The sequence below is a fragment of the Mytilus californianus genome, unplaced genomic scaffold (genome assembly GCF_021869535.1).
Source record: "Mytilus californianus isolate M0D057914Y unplaced genomic scaffold, xbMytCali1.0.p SCAF_6, whole genome shotgun sequence".
In the NCBI taxonomy this organism is placed as follows: Eukaryota; Metazoa; Mollusca; class Bivalvia; order Mytilida; family Mytilidae; genus Mytilus; species Mytilus californianus.
Genome location: NW_026262712.1, coordinates 78,735,304 through 78,757,807, shown reverse-complemented (window position 1 = coordinate 78,757,807; position 22,504 = coordinate 78,735,304). Strand labels below are relative to the sequence as shown.

The 22,504-nt window shown below is 32.3% G+C and overlaps 1 protein-coding gene across 5 annotated transcripts in view; it reads right to left on the bottom strand.

The window, feature by feature from the left end:
* Window positions 1-808: 808 nt before the first annotated feature.
* Window positions 809-22,504, bottom strand: part of LOC127705300 (uncharacterized) — a 34,080-nt gene continuing 12,384 nt past the window's right edge. The window contains exons 5-13 of one of the 5 annotated variants that reach the window (XM_052209615.1): window positions 21,147-21,263; window positions 19,789-19,952; window positions 14,110-14,356; window positions 12,211-12,336; window positions 11,375-11,566; window positions 8,404-8,636; window positions 3,547-4,764; window positions 2,906-2,999; window positions 809-2,045 (exon numbers count right to left, since the gene is read on the bottom strand). In XM_052209615.1, the coding sequence (XP_052065575.1) occupies window positions 1,704-2,045; window positions 2,906-2,999; window positions 3,547-4,764; window positions 8,404-8,636; window positions 11,375-11,566; window positions 12,211-12,336; window positions 14,110-14,356; window positions 19,789-19,952; window positions 21,147-21,263 (2,733 nt within the window). In that variant the 3' untranslated portion in view covers window positions 809-1,703. Of the gene's footprint in view, window positions 2,046-2,905; window positions 3,000-3,546; window positions 4,765-8,403; window positions 8,637-11,374; window positions 11,567-12,210; window positions 12,337-14,109; window positions 14,357-14,816; window positions 15,233-19,788; window positions 19,953-21,146; window positions 21,264-22,504 lie in introns of those variants that run through there. The other 4 variants (XM_052209616.1, XM_052209619.1, XM_052209620.1 and 1 more) reach the window with 4 other exon arrangements.

Below are 22,504 nucleotides of genomic sequence, written 5' to 3'. Positions count from 1 at the left end.
TTTTGCCTTTGGTATAATACAGAGTGGATGAAGTATCTTGTAATAAAACATATCGGCTGGACACAACGACCAATCAGAATTAGCCATACTCCTTATTCGGAATACAATGCTATTTTCATAAAATGGCTGCACCCATAAAATATAATGGTTTATTGTAACCTATACAGTATTTAATATTTCTAGAATCATGCAATTCATAGTGCGTTAGATGCACAAACATATATGCCACACCTAGATCATCCTCAAAACGTTCTCTCATTACTAACTGAATTTTGACCCCAGTTTAAAAATGGAATATTTTTCCCCTGATTTTAGAGTAAATGCGGTACAGTTAAACAAGCTAAGAAGATAATGTTTATCTACTCCCGTGATTCTGTATAGGCCATCAAGTCCTGAATATATTGACCCCAAAACCGATTTTATAAGTAACTGCTACGATGAATTTTGAACAACAATTTTAAATGAAACTATTTTCTTATAAAAGTACATTTTTGAAACAGAGTCTGACTATAGAATTTTAAAATCTCAAAAATGTGGAAATATTTGTATTTTAACATTGAAAGCTATTCTTTAAATTCAAAATTTGATGGCTATTTTATTTTGTTCTACTTTTCAATTCAGGTGAATATCTTAATGTTTAAAGCTGGTCATTTCTGTCAATTATAACTAAATTTGGTAATTTCACTTGGGTCGATATCGTCATGTTTTAAAACCGATTTTTACATCCAAACTCTAGATGTGTACATGTTTTTTGCAAACAAATCAGCAGAAATTCAGAAAAAAACGTGATATTCTCTCCACAGTAATTCAAAAGTCGAGCCCACCCTTGTTCCAACTGTGAAACACAATACAAATATGAAATAGACTATAGTTTAAAAACTCGGTGATCAATAATTTATTTAACACAAAAAAAATACGGTTTCACATCATATAACCCCTACAATTACTGTTTTTTACACTTTTTGAGCATTATGATAAAGAAATGTCGACGCTGAATAGATTGCAAACAACAATTGAATCCCCCATTGGCGACATTTTCGAGATACAGACTTTAGAAAGTTGATTTTTAGAATAAAACTTTGCTAGAATTAAAGAAACATTATTCGGACATTATTTTTTGGTCCAAAATATAGGTTCCCGTTGCTTTTCTTAACGCAATTTTGTACTTATCTCCCTTGCTTTTCAATTCTGCACCTTAAAATACGTATCTCGTCACAGCGAAGAAAAAACTTCTCATGCCCTTTAGGGCTAAGGAAATTATATTATTTTGCCTTTGGTATAATGCAGAGTGGATGAAGTATCTAGTAATAAAACATATCGGCCGCACACAACGACCAATCAGCATTAGCCATACTCTTAATTCTGAATGCCATGTTATCTTCATAAAATGGCTGCGCCCATAAAATCTAATCATATATCATTGCATCAATTTCAGAATGAAAGTTCTCTTTATTTTCCATTGAATTTCTCCAATGCCTTCTAAAATTGAAGTCCATGTAATATTGCTAAGTGTCATGAATTTTAATTAATTTAACAGGCAGAAGGAATTATATATCAAATAAATGAATGCATGTCGTTAACTTGCACATTTGTCACACGGATATGTCATACCTTACCGAACAAGCAATTAAGAGCCAACGGTATTGAAAATTAAATGAAAGAAGTACAACACACATTTTAATACATAGATTCTATTTTTTGCTTCATACTTTATATTCTTTGAAATTACCATGATTCGAATGTAATATATGAGACTTTATCTGACCATTCAGTTCATTAGATGACGTTCTACGAAGTTTAAGTACGCTTGTGCCACAAGTAATTGAATGTCGTCTATCTTTCTGGAACTCGTTTGATTTTATTTTTGGGTCATCATTTTGGAGGTGGTCATGTTGACTATCATACCCCAAGTCTGTTGACAGGCTAAGCATTGATTTTCGAGGAGCGCTACCAAAAATACCACTGGAAAAGTCAAATTCTTCGAATGATCCGGGTTTCTGTACATCATATAAAGAAATACTATTTTTCCTCCTGACTGCTTTCTTCTGAAATAATAATTGGATTGTTCAAATATGTAACCGTAACTAAAACTCTTCAAATTGAACAGTAAAACTGCATAAAATCATTATTTTGTTTCTGCAGCTTACTTAAATATCTAAAGTTTTAAGATATGTAGTATAGATAACAAACTTACTAATATGCCATGGACATTTGTTCTCAATGTTCAAACTCGTAACAAACAAAAAAACACAATGTACCGTTAATCTGGTTACAATTCACATACTGTAGGGAATTGAGAATCTGAGTAATACTTAAACAAACGTGTCATAAAACGTATTGCGCCGATCAGATCGTAGCAAATAGAACCTTCATTAAAAAAGACATATTTTTTTTCAGAAAGTAGTGTAAAGGTAGTATTCTAATGTAGAAAAAACAAAATAAGCAAATCAGAATATAATGCATTCTAGAAAATATATTCAAAGATGTACATCAAAATGTTGTGATTGGTAAACAACGACCAATGACGTGACGTTCAATTGCATTTCGGGTACGACCAATGAACATTTCAATAGTCTTTAGATTTCGAAATGGCGATTTCGGATATACACAGAAAAATATTGAGAAAAAAAACAGTTCGAATTGCGTGAACTCAACACGGATTTAAAGACGACCCATATATATGTTATGCATGCAGGTATAATTAAAGATAAATTAATGTTTGAAATCTAAATTTTGGTGAATGGGAAGGCATTTGAAGATGACATGGATACTTTGTAAGACAAAGGTAAAATCTATATTATTATTATTATTATTATTTGTAGTGGTGGCTACATGAAGTTTATACATCTCAGAATGGGAAATGTAAGTTATAAAATTCAAGTGTTAATATTTGGAGATTATATACCTGGAGAGGCGAATCAAACTCACTGTCAGGTAAAACTTGAGACATTGTTTCTGTGTTTAAGTTTTCATTCTTGTACGGCAGGTTCCAGGATCTTCTGAAATATTAAATGCTTAATGGAACTATGTTATTTATTAAGCGGCAGTAGTCGACCGATGTTCAGATCGAGGAAATCGAGGAAATAGAGACAATTAAGGTAACAAACAAACTCCGGGAGAATTACATGAAGTCGAAAAGAAGAGAGACAAGCTACATTTGAATATCTAATATTTTTTTCAGCTATTATGTTTTATACACAAAGGTTTATTAGCAAATGCACTTAATACTCAGAAAATCAAATCAAGCAAATTATATTATTTAATTTGTGTCATTGTTAAACAATCATTTCCCTCCAATTATGTATTTGTTTAGCAATAATACACTCAAGCAAACATAAAAGTAATATAATGCCCTTATCATAAATAACATATTATAATGTAATAACACTAATAAAACCAATGATCCCTTATTACCGGTACCATATTATATCGTACAACAGAAGCTGATTATCAGTAAATTGGTTGTTATAATATTTATGCATATAAAAACATTACATCAACATTTTGATATGCGGAATTTTTTGTTGGTTAATATTACATCCATACCTATTTTTATACATACTAGCAATCCGAGTCACTGACTTCCGCTTAAAATTTTCTTTTGACTCTCCAGTTGATCTCTTGTCGTCATCACTCTCATTCTGATTATCGGTTTGCATAGATTCCTTATTTTTATCTTTGCTTGAGTTTTCTTTTGGAAAACAATCGATGCTTCTTTCCCTCGAATGCTTATGAAATATAATGTAAGATCCTGTATTTGCTTGCAAGCTTTGAGTGTCATCTCCCTGTTCACTGGTACATGCTGACGGGGATTGTCTTTCAGCAAAAGAATCATGCATCTTTTCGTTTGGCATAACTAGATGAGATGAGCCTCCATCTGCAACTGTTGAATCTATGCTTTCTTTTGAAGACATTTCGCTGGTTTCAGGAACATCGCTAAATTCATGCCCGTTTGTGATATATGCTCTACTTAAATGGTGATCGTTGGGGATATGAAACATGGACTTCGACTGATCTAATCTGTTTTGATCAGTGTTGAACGAATCTAAATCGATATCAAGAATATTATCAAGGGATCGACATAAACGTCGATTTAGCTCGGATATTTCTTCAGTAGGTTTTTTGTCTGTCACCGAACCTTTTCTTGATATCTTTTTTATGATTTTTGCAGACGGTGAAAAACGTCTTCGTGACATTTTTGGGAGATGAGTGCCATCATTATTATCTAATTCTAAATTAAGGATAAGTTCTGAGACATAGTGCAACTTTTTGTCACTGCTCATTGACCTTGAAGATGTCAACTTTTGAATAAACTGTACAACATTGTCAAGATCACTATTATTGACTAGTCGCGATGAATGGTTAAGAGAAAATTCACTTGAACATTTATATTTTGATTTCCCAAGCCCTTGGCTGTCAAAAGAATTTAGTAACTGTTTATCGGTATCAGCTGATGACGTTCGACGCAACATCTGATGCTGTCGCTGTGTTCTATTTTCCATTACAGAAGCTGCTTCACGTCGATGGAGTCGTGGCCTATCTAGATTACTATATACCTTGCCAGTTCGCCTTTTCGGCACAATATACCCATGCCGAAACTTTCTACTAGACATTAAGTTCACAGATTCCAGTTGGTCGTCCTCTTCTTCGGTTAAAGGTAGTTCACCAGTGTTTGACATACTCTCTATTTTCCAATCATACACGTGACACAGTAAATTAGCCTCAAGTCTGTTACCCCTTAATATTGATATCAATAAACGCAACCTTAAATGTAAAGAATTAATAACAATGGTTAATACTATATTCAACATACACATATATATGTCTATATAAAATAAGGGCAAAGCAATTGACATTGTAGATATTTGGGTAGTTTTATATTTTATGAGGAAATAGCTATGGTTATTTTTTCTGGTCTTGCAACAAGGATTTGACATGTACTTCATTCGGAAAGGTTTAGGCTGTTTTCAATAATTTTCTTGTCTGAAGGGAATTAATCATAATGGAATGCTTTAGATATGTATGTCTTTTGTGCATTTACATTTCCACAAACCTACAATACGATCGCTTGCTCTCGTTTCGTCGTACTTTTTTGTTAAATGATATTAACCGTTTTTATCCTTGGAACATGCAAACCAACCGTAATTTTCATCAAAATTAATGTCAAATTTAATGCTAATTTCAATGTTGAATACGGATCAGGACATTTGTCGAGACATTGCCCCTTTGAATTTCAGAAACCATGTCTTATTTAGGAAAACGTTTTTGAATGAATGATTTTTTAATTATAAAAAATCAAATTCCCTCTCATTCATCAGGATGTAAACATGTCATATTTAATCCTCTAATAATATAAATTAAGTTTTGTCCGAATAACAATTTAACAGATCAATCAAAATAACTGATATTGGATGGTCGTTATTCATTTATCTCGCAGACTATGTGTATGTCCTGTTGTGTGAGCGGACTACGGCAAAACACTACAACAGTAAATTTATCTGTCATTTCGAATATTGATTTTTACAATTAAATTGAACTTGAAACATGAAAGAAGCCTTTTCTTCAACTTGTGTCTTGGTGCAAGTTAATTGGATTATTCAAATATGATTCTCTTATTAATATTTATGATTTATTCAAAAGCATCGGTTTATTCATAAAATTGCCGACAAGAGCATGGATAGTCTATTGTTTTATACAATGCCTTGCGGAAATTTTCACATTAATTTCATTTGTTTGTGATCAAGATATAAAGTTCATATCGAATCTTATATTGGATGCTTCGCCACTTAATATCTAAAATCTGACCAGCGGGAAGATTTTCTCATAAGCAATTCTCAGCTTACACACAGGTATATTATATAATTGTCAATATAAACTGAATACAAATGAAAGATTGTTTTTGAAAACAAAAGAAAAACAGTTCATTCTGATAAATAAATTTCATTTTGCATACATTAGGCTCTCTGATGGTGGATTGGGAGACTTACTGAAAAACACTATTGACATTGGTGGATTGAGAGACTTACTAAAAAACACTATTGACATTGGTGGATTGGGAGACTTACTAAAACACTATTGACACTAAATACATTTAACAGTTATCGTCGAGTAAAAAAGATAGCAATGAACAATGAATTTAAGACATGGGCAGATGTAGTATGATCATCGTACTAGTCCATAGACAAAACCGTGTTCTGACTAATAGATATGCTTATAAATTCAAATTGTTTGTGTGTTGCTTCATCGGTAATGTTATAAACTAATGTAAGTGTAGGTATTTATTGACATAACATTTGAACTATTATGTTCAACCTATAAAGTTCTAAAGAAGACCGGGGATAAATATCAAAGGCAAATCGGCTAGGTTTATGGTCTGGTCATGCTTCTGTACGATAAAGGGATAGGGAGAATTCCCTGATTGTACGTTCATATGTAGTCATATTTATTGGTCACAACCCATGTGATATGCAGCTTTAAAATTTACACTTGATATAAAGATGTTCATCATAGTATTTAATTGTATGAAAAAACTTCGAATTTTAAAAAAATATGTAACGAAAGCCAATTAATTCAGACTCACTGATTCCCCTCCTCTAACCATACAAGGATTTGCAAAGTGTTTGCTAATGGAAATTCCTAAAATCTTCGAATCGAAAAGTAGAAGAAGATGTACAGTAACATTATGTTAGAACGACATTGTGAAAGATTTATTGAATTTCAGTATCTGGTTAAGGATAAGTTAAAGTAACCGTTTGTCTATTCATTTTTTACGTATATCAAAGAACAAAATAAACAAATCCAGATCAAATATTAAAATATGAAGGACACATTGCATGCATTGTGTAATAAAAATTTATATTTTAAAAGTTCATTAGAAATCCAGTATCTTTTAAGAAAAGTTTCGGATACTAGATGACCACCTTATTCTTTTTTTAATGCCATGCATTTTGCACGAAGACCAAAGATTGAATAAAAAACCCTGCGCAACGATAATAAGAACTCAAATATGCCGAAAATTGCATTGAAATATAGTTCCTGATAACGAGAAATTAGGAGATAGTGGGTAAATGAATGCATAGTTATGTATTAATCTTAGCTGATGCTCTATGTGATTACGTACGGAATTGACATTCAATAATTCATGTCAATTCTTTCACTTCATTTTCAAAATTTCTTGCTTGATTGTTTTCTTCAATGAAAATTTATTTCTTGCCATTACATGACAGCAGTTGTGTTATTTTAGGGAAGTGTTTTATCGATAAATATCAGTATCAAATGGTGGATTATTTGCATCGTTTGAGCAAGATGACTTGATGACTAAGTTTGCATACTTCGACCCATTACTCGAACTGTGCTATGTATTTTATACACACTTTTGTCTTGAGTATACCTGAGGAAGGTAATTAAAATAATCATGTCAATTTGACTGAAATTGAAATCATATTTTATCTCCGTTTCTGTAAGTATTTTGACAACATATGATTTATCAATCAAGAAAGTCTGCACGTCAACCCTACATATTAAATTTATGCAAGTTGAATGGATATCAAACAAGGAGACAACTATCCACCAAAGACCAATAAATAAGATATGTGCAGCCAACTGTCATTGTCCGGCCTGCAACAATGAGCGAAACTCGTTCAGAATGATAATTTATAACAGGCCTTTAAAGAAAAAGGAAAACAATTTGATAGAAAAAACCAACGTCCTGATATCAGGATATATTAGAAGTAAATCAATTGGCGAAGGCAGCAAACAATGACACAAATTGTAATATAATTATAGATAGGTCATTATAAAGTTCGACCACTCACTCGATCAAATCTTTAGAACTTTTAATTTAAAAGTTGTAAAATTTTAGACTTCTTTATGCCAGACGCGCGTATCGTTAACATCAGCCTTATGAAATGGCGCCCTCGACTCCTCATAGAACATTTTATTATTTTCAACTTTTTCTTATTCGTGACGCTAGCTCCGCATTTCGTAGACAATAAGAAGAGGAAATGAATGTCATGCCAGTAATTGTTTTGTAGACCGTATAATAGTTTCAACACACATATTTCAGCCGCACTTGCATGTCCCCGATTCGGACTACGACAGGCAATTTTCAGGAATTTCCTTAGGTTGTATAAAAATGATTTCATCAGAAGTAAAAACTCTTCATTGTCCAAGGTCAAAAAGAGGGGAGTGTTGAGCGTTCACAAACATGCTTAACATCGCCAAATTCTTTATATACATGTACCAAGTCAAGAGCTTGTATTTCAATGGTAGTTTTGGTTGCTGTCTGTCATATTTGTTTTTCACTATAATAACACCATTCTCTGGTTGTATTTTTGTTTTAAATTTGTTTACCCTTTTTGGAAACTTACAACCCAGAATATTTGAAATCATAAACAATTATACCTGTCAGCTAGTAGTTGTGTCTGGTTGACAGTTGTTCGATCGACAATGTCGGGTATGTTTACATCAATGTGAGCTATATGATCATCACGAGGTGCAGGATGCTTTCGGAGAAAAACCTGTACTGAATTTCTCCATCCAGGCGGCGTGCTTAAAATGTTGCTGTCACCATTAGCAGCTCGGCTACATAGCGATGTCGGAATAATGTCGATAGCTTTCTTGTACCATAAAAGTGCCTGTAGAATATATCAATTGTATTCTATAGACCTATTTCATTATGCCAATGGTAAAGCAATTGTTTGGCGGTATTGGCATCTATGAGCTTGCTTTGGGAGGAAAAAGATGCCTCAATGCAACAACTATAAAAACTTTGAAAGTAGGGATGATTATCGAATATCAATTTTAGAGAAATGGAAATGGTAATCGTATGAAAGGCACTAAATCATGCACGTTCTATGTTTATTTAGCTTAAAATAGAAATATCATAAGATAAGAAGTTTAAGATAAAAATATGAAGGTAAAATAATCGACGTATTGACCAGATGCTTAGTTGTTATCTCTCAACATAATACACAATAAACATATACTAGTCATATATGCATCATCAGACTACGTACATACTGTAAACCAACTTATTTTCAATTTTAGTTTCTTGTGTACAATTTGGAGTTTAGTATGGCGTTCATTATCACTGAACTTGTATATATATTTGTTTAGGGGCCAGCTGAAGGACGCCTCCGGGTGCGGGAATTTCTCGCTGCATTGAAGACCTGTTGGTGACCTTCTGCTGTTGTCTGTTCTATGGTCGGGTTGTTGTCTCTTTGACACATTCCCCATTTCCATTCTCAGTTTTATTATTTTCGCGGATACTTTATTTCGCGTTAAACCCTTTCTAGTATATTTCGCGGCTATTTAATTTCGCGATTTTCTAATTTACTTGATGAAGTTTAATAAGGAAAGATCTAAGTTTTACATATTTGCGTTATTTTTCTACTCGCGAAAGTCGCGAAAATAAATCGCTCGCAAAATTAAGTTGGTGTACAGTATTTGAAATTTGACTGTTTCATAGCAATATAAGAGTTATAATGGATATTTTCGTAGTTGTTATATTATATGCTTTCTAGACTAGTATAATCTCTAGTGTATTTAGTACATGTATACCTTAACTGAAACGTAACTATTTAATATATAACTTTTATTTGCCTAAATTTCTAATTCATTTTAAAGAAAAGAAGTTTTCAATAATACATGGAAATTTAAAGGTAGAGATAATAAAAAAACAAATACAAAGACCATTATTGTGTTAAATCAATGCACAGCTATTTTTAAAATTGAATTTGATGCCTAATTGGCAGAAGGGTATTTAATTATGAAATCTGTTAACAAAGTAGTTCATGTGTAAATTTGTCACATGATCTGCTTTAATCATTACTTTAAATGTTATCATATATCCAAATTACATCAAATGCTTTCATTCTGCAGTTGGAAGTTATGGCTTTGGTCATAATGTTATATTTGATTGTTTATAAAATATCAATTATTAAACAATAAAACAAAGTCCAAGCTCTCGTGTTAAAATTTAAATGTCAATCGCCATAAAAATCTCCCCAAAGAAGGAATTGATGGACAATTTATGGAAACAAATAAGTCAAAATGCTTAAAATAAATAATGAACGTGCATTCTTAAATGATGAATGAGAATTTGAAGCAATATCATGACGCACAACATAACGTAGTTTTTCAAATAGGAAGCAAAATAGAGGCGGAAGATACTAAAGTGGAATTTCTTTTAGTTTTCAATAAGTTAACTTTCTTAATAGTCTGCTTCAAAAGAAATCCAACAGTCTTAATTAAAGATAAACAGAGTGCAGCATGTAAGAATGCATAATATGTAAGAGTGCATCATGGAAACATTAGTGTCAGTAAGATTCTTTTCGGAGAAGTTGGAAAGGGACGAATATACACTTGAATTGCTTCGTTTTCCTTTGAACAAATAAATGTTTTTGTAACAATTAGATAATTTTGAGTAACTTTTCGATTGATTGATTGATTGATTGATTGATTGATTGATTGATTGGTGTTGCACGCCAATTTCAGTACTATTAGCTATTTCGTGGCGGCCGGTTTTTATTGGTGGAGGAAGCCGGTGTACCGGAGAAAACTGCCGACCTTCGGTAGGAAAACTAGCAATCTTAGTCAATTAAGATTGAAGTCGAACGCACCTGCCAAGTGAAGGACTCGAACTTACAACCTCAGTGTAGTCATTTTTCGACTCGTTTGCCATATCTCGAACATTTGTAACTTACCTCCTCACTTCGTGGTTTCAATCAAAACCAGCAGTTTGTTTTACATAATACCACATCAAAACAATATATTACCTTATTCAAATATAATTCAACTAAATCAACAAAAACTATCTTTTTTATTAACCTTAACATTACTTCGACAATATTAGTTATTCTTTCAGAAGTTGACAATGCCAAAATTAAAAAAAGATAAACATGCAATTATCCAATTTCAATATCGCTATTTGCGCGGGTGTCTGGAATAAATTTGAACTGTTCGACAAATATAAAAAAAACACGATTTAAACATTATTGTACTTGCTCTTAGTTAAGGACCTCGTAAGTGATTGTGTGCGGTAAATGTGTTTGTTGTAAATAGTTCGTATTGATGGCATATCTCTATTCGTCTTTAAATTATTAACAACTTGTTTCAAGTCGAGACGTTTTAAATGTTGCCATAGGGTTTTTACAGTTTTGCATCAATAAAGTCGTTTACCTTTAGTAGTAATATAATTGCATGTACCTAGTCAGGAATATGACAGGGTTTTATTCATTCGTTCCGTCGGTTGATATTGTGAAGCGTTTGATTTTGTCAGGTTTTATATTTTTATGGACTTTCCTCTTTTTGAATTTACCTAGGAGTTCGGTATTTTTGTTAATACTTTTTTATAATATGAATAAGTACATACCTTTTCATACACGAGAAAAAAGACGTGCATTTCTACATAAATCTGATTTATTTCATTAAGCTGAGTGGCAAAGGGGTGGATCGTATTTGTCAGTCTTTCGACAATAGTTTTGATGCCATCTTGTTGAGAAATATCTCTCACGTCCATTCGTTGCAGTGTTTCCAAAATTCCGGTAGCATCTGCTATTATTTCCTAAAGTAACATTTTGAATATTGTGTTAGATTATGGTAAAAATAATTTGTAATCAAAATTGCATGAACATATTCGTGTACCCATTATTGTTGATTATCTTTGGTTATTATTTATTTTTCATGTTCTTAGTTTACAGCTGTACTTCAATTGAGAACGCATCTTCTATTGTACAATCTTAAAAAGTGCATTTTAACTACCGTCATGTTTTCTTCTTTTTTTCCATATAGTTGTTTGCCATTGATAGTTGTTTTAACAAAATTCGGAATAGTAAAATACATGTAAGTACAGACAGCTGCTATAAATATGAGCAAATTTCAGAGCGAATAATTGAAAATGGTATATCAGTGGTGACGTATCATATCATTCCTCGACATTTTTGGGGATTCCTGTTGTCAGTTTTACGAATAATTTACTAAAAGATTTGAATTGTTTCCCTAAATAAGCCCTGATAAAAACTTCATTCGCAACAGAATGCAATTCAGTAGAAATTAATCTTTAATTGTAGCATCAAGTGAAGAATTTATTTGCCATTATGATTCTGGTCTATTCACAGTGTCTCTCATTACTTGATGTTGATACGTCATGTATCTTAGGATATATATTATCTTAAGCTTACGAATGATATTCATGCCTATCAAACGTACCTTCGCCGGGTCATACAGTAAGGATTTAAAATGAGTTCTGTAGAGTTCTGCTTGACTAAGATTTGTGCCTATGTTAGGATGTTGTACCATCAAAGGCCAGTACCTTTCTGTTATTTCCATACATAACTGAAACAAATCAAATATAGCATAATAGGTGTAATACCACCCACCATTGTTTCCCCTATTAGTCTTTGTTAAATTTGTACTTTTCAAAACATTGTGCAGAATTTATCTTTGTTTCAAATAAAGAAATACTGGGCATGAGTAAAGTTTTATCCTGTCCAGTACTACAAACAAAATTTCACATAACATTTCATTGCATATAAGAAAATAACTATCACTAGAAGTTAACCAATCAAATGTACACCCCTTTTTTCCTGTGTACAAGCTTGAGTAGCCATGTAACCTCAAGTTTCCAAAATATTCTATATAACACCAAATAAAAAAAGAATGGTGCTTTGAAACACCCCAGATATGTTTATGACTCATATTTTTTTTATTTCAATGAAATATAGGATTAATTTCCTAAAACTATCAAATACAAGGGAATATCTTTTTTCGATCCTTTTTCGTATGCAACCGGATGTGAGGTACAATGATTTGGTGGTATTACACCTATTACATATTATGTAATTTTTTTGCATTTTACAATTACACTTTCAAGCACTATGGTACAAAAGGTCACAAGATACCAAAGGAACAATAAAAACACGCAATGGCAAAACACATACAACGATGAAGACAGGACAACAATACACAAAACAATACATTACATTACTACGTTAATATTTTTGTTTTTTTGACTGTGTATTTGTCTTTCCCCGTATTGTCTCATGATTAACTCATATACCCCCGTGAACTTGAGAATAAGGGTATAACCGATACTAGAAGTTCTGCTTCATATGTTGATCTAGTCCTCAATATTGACATACTAGAAGATGGACGACTTCAAACTAAACTTTATGACAAAAGTGATGATTTCGACTTTCCAATTCTCACCTTCCTATTGCTCAGCGGTAACATACCCTCATCTCCATCATATGGCGTCAATTTATACGTTATGCTAGTGTATTTTCACACTGTGCGGACTTTATTAACAGGGATGTGCTCCACAAAAAATGATCCAACAGTATTATGAGGATAAAGGAGTGAAATCGCCACTAAATACGTTTTACAATCATCATCACGATTTGATTGACCGATGCGATATGTCTATAGAAATAAGAAGATGTGGTATGAGTTCCAGACTCTTTTAAGACATGTTTTCGCGGTTTTGGACTTTTGGATACCAAAAATGTCGTATGATTTGTAATTTTACCAATTTCTTTTTTATTGTTACATGTTGTGGATTCGCATGGCGGGTGATGCACGAATAGCAGAAAGGCTTACCATGTCGACACAACCGGTCACGCTTCATTTGGAGTTCTTTGTGTTTGATGTATCCACTTAATTTCGTAATTTTGAACATGAATAAACTACTGCTGCCTACATTTACATCAGAGTAGAATAAACTGTTTATTTTTATGTCGGTGCGTGCAGATGAATTTACCATGAGGTAAACGCTTTCAGAATCATGTATTGTAATGAGAACATGTGATTACATTAAACTATATTGTTAAAAACGATTTGAAATTGGAACAATTTTTAATGCTAAAGATTTAATTTATTTTAGTCTATAAATTTTATATATGTATACTTGTCATGTATATATGTATCAAACAGTGAAACCAGTAGGAGATTAGACAGAACATTTCCGATGATTCTAACAAACGAAAATTGGACGGACGGACGGAAAGACGGAAGGACGGTCAAGGGTAACACTTAATGTCCCGATAACTTACAGAGGGGGCATAAAAACTGGTCGGGGGAATTATCAATTAGCTAAAACAGAATTATTACCTTGTCTGCTTCTTCTTTCTTCTCCTTCAAGCTGATTTGTTTTCTTATTCCTTCATCAACTGACCTCCAAATAACCTCTAATTCTACTTGTGTTGAAGAGAGATCTGTAAATGCATTTCTGATCTGCGTTACTATTTGTGTTCTTAGTGTTGGGTGAACATTTGAGATTGGACTGTCCTCGTCTGGATCATCAAGGTGATGTAAAGTCTGTTTGCATTTTTCAACTGTTAAATCTATATCACTGTGTCTGCATATTCATGGAAAACACAAAGTTATGTACGTAAATGCATGAAAGTTAACCGTGATTTAATCAAATATCTATCAATAAAACTGCTATCCTATCCTGTGTTCGTTATAGTAGGCGAGGGAACAATAAAACACAAGAATTTGACCACCTTTTCTATATTCTTTAAATCCCCAAATTAATGACTTCCCATAGTGTAATTACTGAATCACACAGGCCAAATACAATATATCAAATATTTCTGCAAAACCTGCCAAAATAGCTTCATTTTGAGATCTCGATATTGATATATTTAGATATGAGACCATAAAAGATGTCTTATATAAAGATGTATGTTATCAGTAGCAAATTATCAAATTCTTCAAACTTCTGTTCTATTTTAATGCTATTGACACGAAGGAATATCCGGTTGTGACATTTGAACTAAAGGTATAGTTAACATATGGTGTTAAAATAAACCAACCTATATGTACTCCTCATTTATGACCACAAGTCCGTCACTCATCGGGTTTTTGACAAATGTAAGTATCATGCAGGACAAAACATAAAGCTTGGTGCGTTAAACAATTTGGTTTGGGTACGCTACTCCTAACTGTTTATTTTTACTTTTGCCAGACAATAATCGTATTCCATTCCCCTCTTGAAAGTTTCCTCGTACACATGGGGAAAAGTAATATGAAAAAAAAGGGTAATCAATAATCTAAAGTAAAAAGACACCATGTCGTAAACTCTTGAAAAAAGCATTACGATTCATCTGTTTGTGCCATACTGAGTGTCACGTTTTCATTTCTTTCAATTTAGTAATTCCTGTTATCCGAAGAAATATATCTTTAAAATATTGTGCACATATATGACATTTTCGTAACATTTTTGCAGCAACTATGAGTTATATCTTCTTGATATATGGCCCCATGCTTCATCTGTTCTTTCGTTGTTCTAAAACTAATGTATTTAGAATTCTAGATGTTTTACTGTAATATCAATATTATGAATGTATGAAGTGGTTTGGATTTATTAGTGCTGTGCGGTTTTTAATACTTTTTTAATACATTAAGTTTTCCTTTGTCCGTTAAAGAATCTGCTGTTACTTTCAGATCTGTGATAACCGCTATTGAGTTAATTCTCAATATGTCTAGACACGGGGATATTTTTTAATTGTTTATTTTTAATGTCTAATGGTGACCTTTTAAAATCTATTTTACATTCGTAAATAGTTTTTCATTGTTGTCTTGTTTACGTTAACGTTCTGTTAATTTGTAAAAGGCTTTTATAAATGTTTCATATTTTATATGGTATTCTATGAATCAGTATGACTAAACGTTCAGTAAAGTCAGTGTTTGATTGTACTCTATGAAAAAATGCATCAACAAATGGTATACAGAATGAATAACAAAATCAGCTTACGATAAAAACTGAAATACGCTTAATACATATAACGGATGCGGAGTCTTGTATTTAATTCATTTTTTGATGAATAGCGTTTAATTATTTGAAAATTAATCTACTTGATTCTTTTTATTGCTTTACTATGCCTGCATTGGATTGTTTTACAAGGATAGGCTTTGTCGACTCTCATCATTTATTTAGAGCAAAATGTGATAACATGGCACTGTGATGTAGAATTCATACAACACAGTCTTACATTTAATGTACAAACAAAAACGAAATTGGGGTCACGTTATTTCATAAAGCTAAATTGCTTGTTTCTTTATTATTATGAGGCTGACTTCATACAGGAACTTCTTAGGAAGAAAGATAAGAAGTTAGCAATATCCTTTAACTTTACGTTCCGCTATATTGATGATGTTCTCTCACTAAATAATACAAAATTTGGTGACTTTGTTGAACGAATCTATCCCATCGAACTAGAGATAAAAGATACTACAGATACAGTTAAGTCTGCCTCATATCTTGACTTACATCTAGAAATTGACCATGAGGGTCGGTTGAAAACAAAACTTTACGACGAAAGAGATGATTTCAGCTTCCCGATTGTGAACTTTCCATTTCTATGTAGCAACATTCCAGCAGCGCCTGCATACGGAGTATATATCTCCCAATTGATACGATATTCCCGGGCTTGTATTTCCTATCATGATTTCCTTGAAAGAGGATTGCTGCTCACAAGGAAGCTATTAAACCAAGAGTTCCAAATGGTGAAGTTGAAATCATCCCTTCGTAAATTTTACGGACTCCATCACGAGTTGGTTGACCGTTATGGAATAACCGTTTCACAGACGATATTGGATATGTTCCTTATGTCGTAACTACAAGACCCTTCCCTTTTCACGAATGTGACCTATCGAATTAGACTATTTACCGGATTTGTAATAACATAAGCAACACGACGGGTGCCACATGTGGAGCAGGATCTGCTTACCCTTCCGGAGCACCTGAGATCACCCCCAGTTTTTGGTGGGGTTCGTGTTGCTTAGTCTTTAGTTTTCTATGTTGTGTCATCTGTATTATTATTTGTCTGTTTGTCTTTTTATTTTTGGCCATGGCGTTGTCAGTTTGTTTTCGATCTTTGAGTTTGACTGTCCCTCTGGTATCTTTCGTCCCTCTTTTGTGTTAAATGAATTTGCATTTTTAGTTAGATATTGCAAAACAGTTTATACTAACAAAGTGTTATTCAATATATATTTTCCTTATAGGCATTCTTGTTTTACGGAGACTTTATTTGTTTCAAAATAAGATTTAAGGACTGTACTGGTGGAGGACCAGTCACTGTTACCTTTCATTGTAATACGATGCGTAAATACGATATGCTACTGGAATCTGCAGACACGTTTTTGTATTGCAATTTTTAAACCTTGTTTGGTCCGATTACGATAGTGAAATGTTTTAAGAGCTTTGAAAGCTTTGTGTCAATACATGCCTCTCATCGTGGTGACATACTAGTGCTCAATTTTCGGAAAACCTGCCTTTTTTACAAAGCAAATATTGGTTACCTCTGAAAACAAATTTCTGTCAAAAAGTTCGTGAATCTCAAAAAAACTTATTCGCCTTTTCAATACAAGTAACTTGTTTAATTTTAAGGGAAACAAATTCACAAATTCATACATTTTTGTAAAAAAGGGAAAATGAAATTCTGCGACTCTTTTCACAAAACATTTTAAGAGGAAAAATACTCGTAAGTCATACACAATTCAGTATAACTTACGATCAATTTTAATCGTAAGATTTTTGTGAAAAGAGTCGCTGAATAGTAATGATCGCAATGACGATGTTTTTAGTATTTCACCTCCTTCTATTCTTTCGTGACTTTAGCAAAACATGTAATGGTGAATACTATGGCAAAAACCGAAAATGGTGTCAAATGCTAAATTATCGAGTTGCTCAATGTTCTGTAATTACAGCTGTATGTCTTCTGTGTTACTAAGTTTACTCCTAACAGAGTTGATATACTACATAAAAAAATAAAGAGCTAGTATTGTTCATCCGACTACTAAGTTGTCGAATTTATAGTAATGTGCAGAATTCTATGAATATCAATTTTATGTGCTTTCTATACAAATGAGCATCTATTTTGAAAGAATTAATTCGGTAATATTTCAGAGTATAAAAGAATTTAATGCTTTATTTTTTCGATTTTCGTTTATATTTCAACGAGCCAAAGTTGTATGCAAACTTGTACCAAAATCTGTGACATAGCCAATTTACTGTACATTGACCTTCATTATTTGTTTATTTTAATAGTTAGTATCTTAGACAAGTAATAATAAGCCTCCCAACTAAACTAGCTTGATCAGAGAATGACTATGTTAAAGACAATGACATGAAAATTGTCTGTTTTTTTAAAAAGATTACACCACTTCTTCACAAAAATCATGCATTTTGCCCTCTTATGTCAGTTTTTACCGTCTCCCTTAAAGTAAGGGAAAAAGAAGCGCATGATGATTGATTGATTTATTGATTTGTAGATAGTTGTTTGCTTAACGCCGAGTTGCGACTTTTTCTGGCAGATTGAGGTCCAAAATAAATTAAAACATAAATCCATAATATAGGTTATGTAAAGCGAGTTCACCTAAATGAAGAGCAGGACATTGGACTTGTCAAAGAGGGTATGTTTCGGAGGAGCAGACATTTTGCAGTGCAACACCTACGGACAAATCAAAGGACGTTTGAAAAGATTCTTAAACGCTCAGGAAGCGTGGTACTTTACCGACACGAGGCATCAGATATAACTTCCCCGTTTAGATCGTACCTGGGTGCGTATTTTTCCTTCCCGCATTTTCTTGAAAATTCTATGCAAGTCGTATAATTTGTTTTCTTTCTTTTATGGTTAGAATATGAAAACTTAATCACAACTTTATCAATTATTGCCATTTGTATTTTTGAATGATTGAATTGTGTATATACTAGTAATATATATTGTATTTTAATGTATGAATGTTAACTGTATACATTTATTTTGTTTGAGGGCCTCAATGAAAATTAGACTAGTTCTAATTGAGTTACCCTCTTTAAATAAAGAATTTATTATTATTATTATTATTATTATTATTATTATTATTATTATTATTATACCCTGAAGTTCTTGCTGCTAGAAGACGTTTGCAGTTTTACGACTTTAAACAGCTCACACGTTTTTGACGACAAATTACGACAAATCCGTTAGTGAAGAGACGTGTTGAAATGACATGTATTGATTAATATGTATACATTGTGGGAAATGTATTGATCATCATTACAATAAAAGTTTCCTTAGTAAAACGCTTCAAATGCATAAAATTTATAAAGTGTTCTTTTAATTTTTAATCTACGTACAAGATCAGAAAAAAACAATGTGCTAACATGAGACGAAATAAATAAGGAAAATATATAGCAATGAGAGTGATACGAAACATAAAGGAACTGCGTTTCTCGTTTTTATATAGATTAGACCGTTGGTTTTTCCGTCTGAATGGTTTTACACTAGTAATTTTTTGGGGCCCTTTATAGTTTGCTGTTCGGTGTGAGCCAATGCTCCGTGTTGAAGGCCGTACCTTGACCTATAATGGTTTACTTTTATAAATTGTAACTTGGATGGAGAGTTGTCTCATTGGCACTCATACCACATCTTCCTATATCTACCGGTATACGAGACAAAAGCAACACGCACAACAATTAAACTACTAATGAATGAAATGACCATGCAGACGTTTTACAATTTGCTTACGAATAGAGAAATGCTATGAAAGAAAGATGAAAGTAAAAAGGGATATGAATCTTAGCTAAGTTTAACTGAAACAAATTTTATATAGTTGAATGTGCAATTGACCACCAATTGAAATTAAAAGTTTCTTTTTTTTTATTTTTCAAAAATGTTATATATTTACAAACTATTTTGTCATCTTACAGAAATCAGGAAACCCCACGAAAATGGCTATTGGAACTACTCACTAAATATAACACTATCTTTTATTCTGAAAATTTGCAACAACACCACTTACCGTATCAATGAATTGAACTGCTCTTCAAGTTCACAGTGGAGTGTCTTTAGCAGATCAGCTGTGTGACTGATTGTATCATAATCTGCCATTAACAGAGCCTTGTCTTTGACACCATAAAGTCTGTCCTTAACATCTTCAGACTGGGCGAGTGTGGGTAGAATTTTCTACAAAATGTTATTGTCCATGAAATCAAACAAAATTAAGACAGGTACTAATTATCTGTAGACAAGCCAACGGAATTATTTTATTATTACTTGAGAAGTCAGTTGTACTACAGTTAAATGTTTATATATGTTTTATTATTGTCGACCAATTAACCAATTTCACTTCTATAAGAGACTGAGTGCAAAATCTGAAGAGTTGACAGTTAAGGAGCAGAGGGTTTCTATTCGTTCACGGTTTGTTTTAGTAAACAGCAATAATCCTAACTTAAATGGGGTTCTATTTTCATTATTTTACAGTTACACTTATTAGTCTAATGGATAAATTTATTTCGGTGCTGGTATACATAGTTTACTAAAGATAATAACAAATCGACATATGATACTGTCCACATTCTTTTCTGGAGGTAAATATACATTAATGATAAAAGGATAAATCAATATATCTGAAAACAATAAAAAAAAAACTCAGTGGTACATGCATGTCTTTCATAGAACAAAAACAAATCACCAATACGTAGGTGGTACTCTTCCGGAAAAACAAGGAAACTGACAACGGAAGTTCGGGCGGACAACTAAAAAAGACATAAACAGAATAACGTAATGTTTTTACTTAAAAATTACATTCCAACTCTGTGTTTAACTACTTTGTAACTGAAAAAATAAAGAAAATTCAGTAGAGAAAAAGTAAAAATAGTACGTCGGAGAACAACCTTCATGCCAATAAAAAAAAATAAGGAAACACAAGGCCTCAATATATTCCACAGGAAACATACGATTGAGTAACATTGACCGAATAAAACTTAATACAATGTGGGAGTCGTATGAATGAAAGACGATTAAGATACAAAGGAATGATTGTTTTGACATTTATTTGCACTTACTACAGTGTAGTATCCTGTTGCTAATATCTATCCTAGGTCATTAGCATTGTCTCTTGCACATGCACGTGAGTTAATACGAGGCTATCGTGACTCAAACTGCGATTTTGGAGATTACTCGATAATTTCCAATTCAGAAAGATCACTGTTTGGGGATATTTAATTTATTGTAACACAGTTCTGATACACTCCTACCTTGTCATTTCTTAAATGAAAAACGTGTTTTGATATCTTAACATTGCAAGTTAAATGTTGTTTCTTCAAGTGAACATGATTGCGACTTTGCAATTCACACAGTTTAGTAATACAGAATTACCTTGTGAAGAAAGATCCAAGCATCATGGTCGTATGTAAGGTGGCCTCCATAATCTGTAGTTAATTCCTTTGGTTCAATTTGTGTAGAAAGCTCAACAAGTGTTTTTACAACAACAGTCTATAAAATAGAACAGTGCAAACTAAGATGAACTATGATACAATGTGCTTTGTAATATTTGTATCCTGTAGTTCTTTGTCGGTGACCCTATGATTATTTTATATCAATAAAAAAGAAATTTATGAAGCAACAATGTATCAAAAATATATACATGTACAATGTTTGTATTGGATTTTGAGATTTTATGAGTTAAGGCAATTTTAATCGATTTTACGTGCTTTCTTTACAAATGTACATGTATATTGAAAAAGTTCATTAAATAATAATAATGTCTTTAAAAAATGGACACTATATATTTTTTTTTCGATATTTAGTTTTAGTTTGACATATCGCAGTTACTGAAGTGTGCAAAATCTTATAAAAATCTGAGACTTGAACCTTTTACCGTTGTTTATTGTAATTTGACCTTAAGTTATCAACTCTTTCAATCACAGTTGATATAAGACGATGTTTTTGTAAGAACCATTTTGATTTTGATATTTTTTGAATATTTTATGTTTTTGTATTTTTAAACTTTTGGTCTCCAGCACACTGGAGTTATTCAAGAAAAAACTCGCATCGTTAACAACAACATTGACATAAAACATCTGTATTACAATGATCCGGATGACCAGCTACACAACAACTAAAACTTCTTGATATATATATATATATGTGTGTGTATACATGTAATTAAAGACCAAACAGCCTATTCAGTTCTACCAGTGATTTTTCCTTAAAATTTTGTGTGAAGGTATTTCATGATTTGAGGAACAAAATATGAGAAAAAAAATTGGGGGTCACCGACTTAGTTTTGTCACTATAGCAACCTCAGTTTCGTGTTTACCCGAATATTAACATGATATTTGCTTGTTATTTAAACTCTCAAAAAATCCCATTATATCAAACCTACAAGCATAATTCTTGTTTCATGTTAAACAGTAGATTTGTGTCTATCAAATACAGGTTCAAGAGTTTAAGACTCTTATTGTTTTGATCTTAAAAAATATGATTTATTTCATTCCCGCCAAAAATAAAACGCAAGAATGAAAAACGTTTCAAGTATTAAAAAATATCTACCAGTGATTTTTTCATAAAAATTTCAAGAAAGAAAGTGCCATGTGTACTCTTCAAAATAAAGCAAAAAAATGTATATGTCACCGACCTTTCAAAAAAGTTATGATTAATTTTCATGTTTTTTTCTCGTTCGTTTTGAAGAAAAGAGTTGTCTTTCTTCAGAACATCGAATCTGACGTCATAGT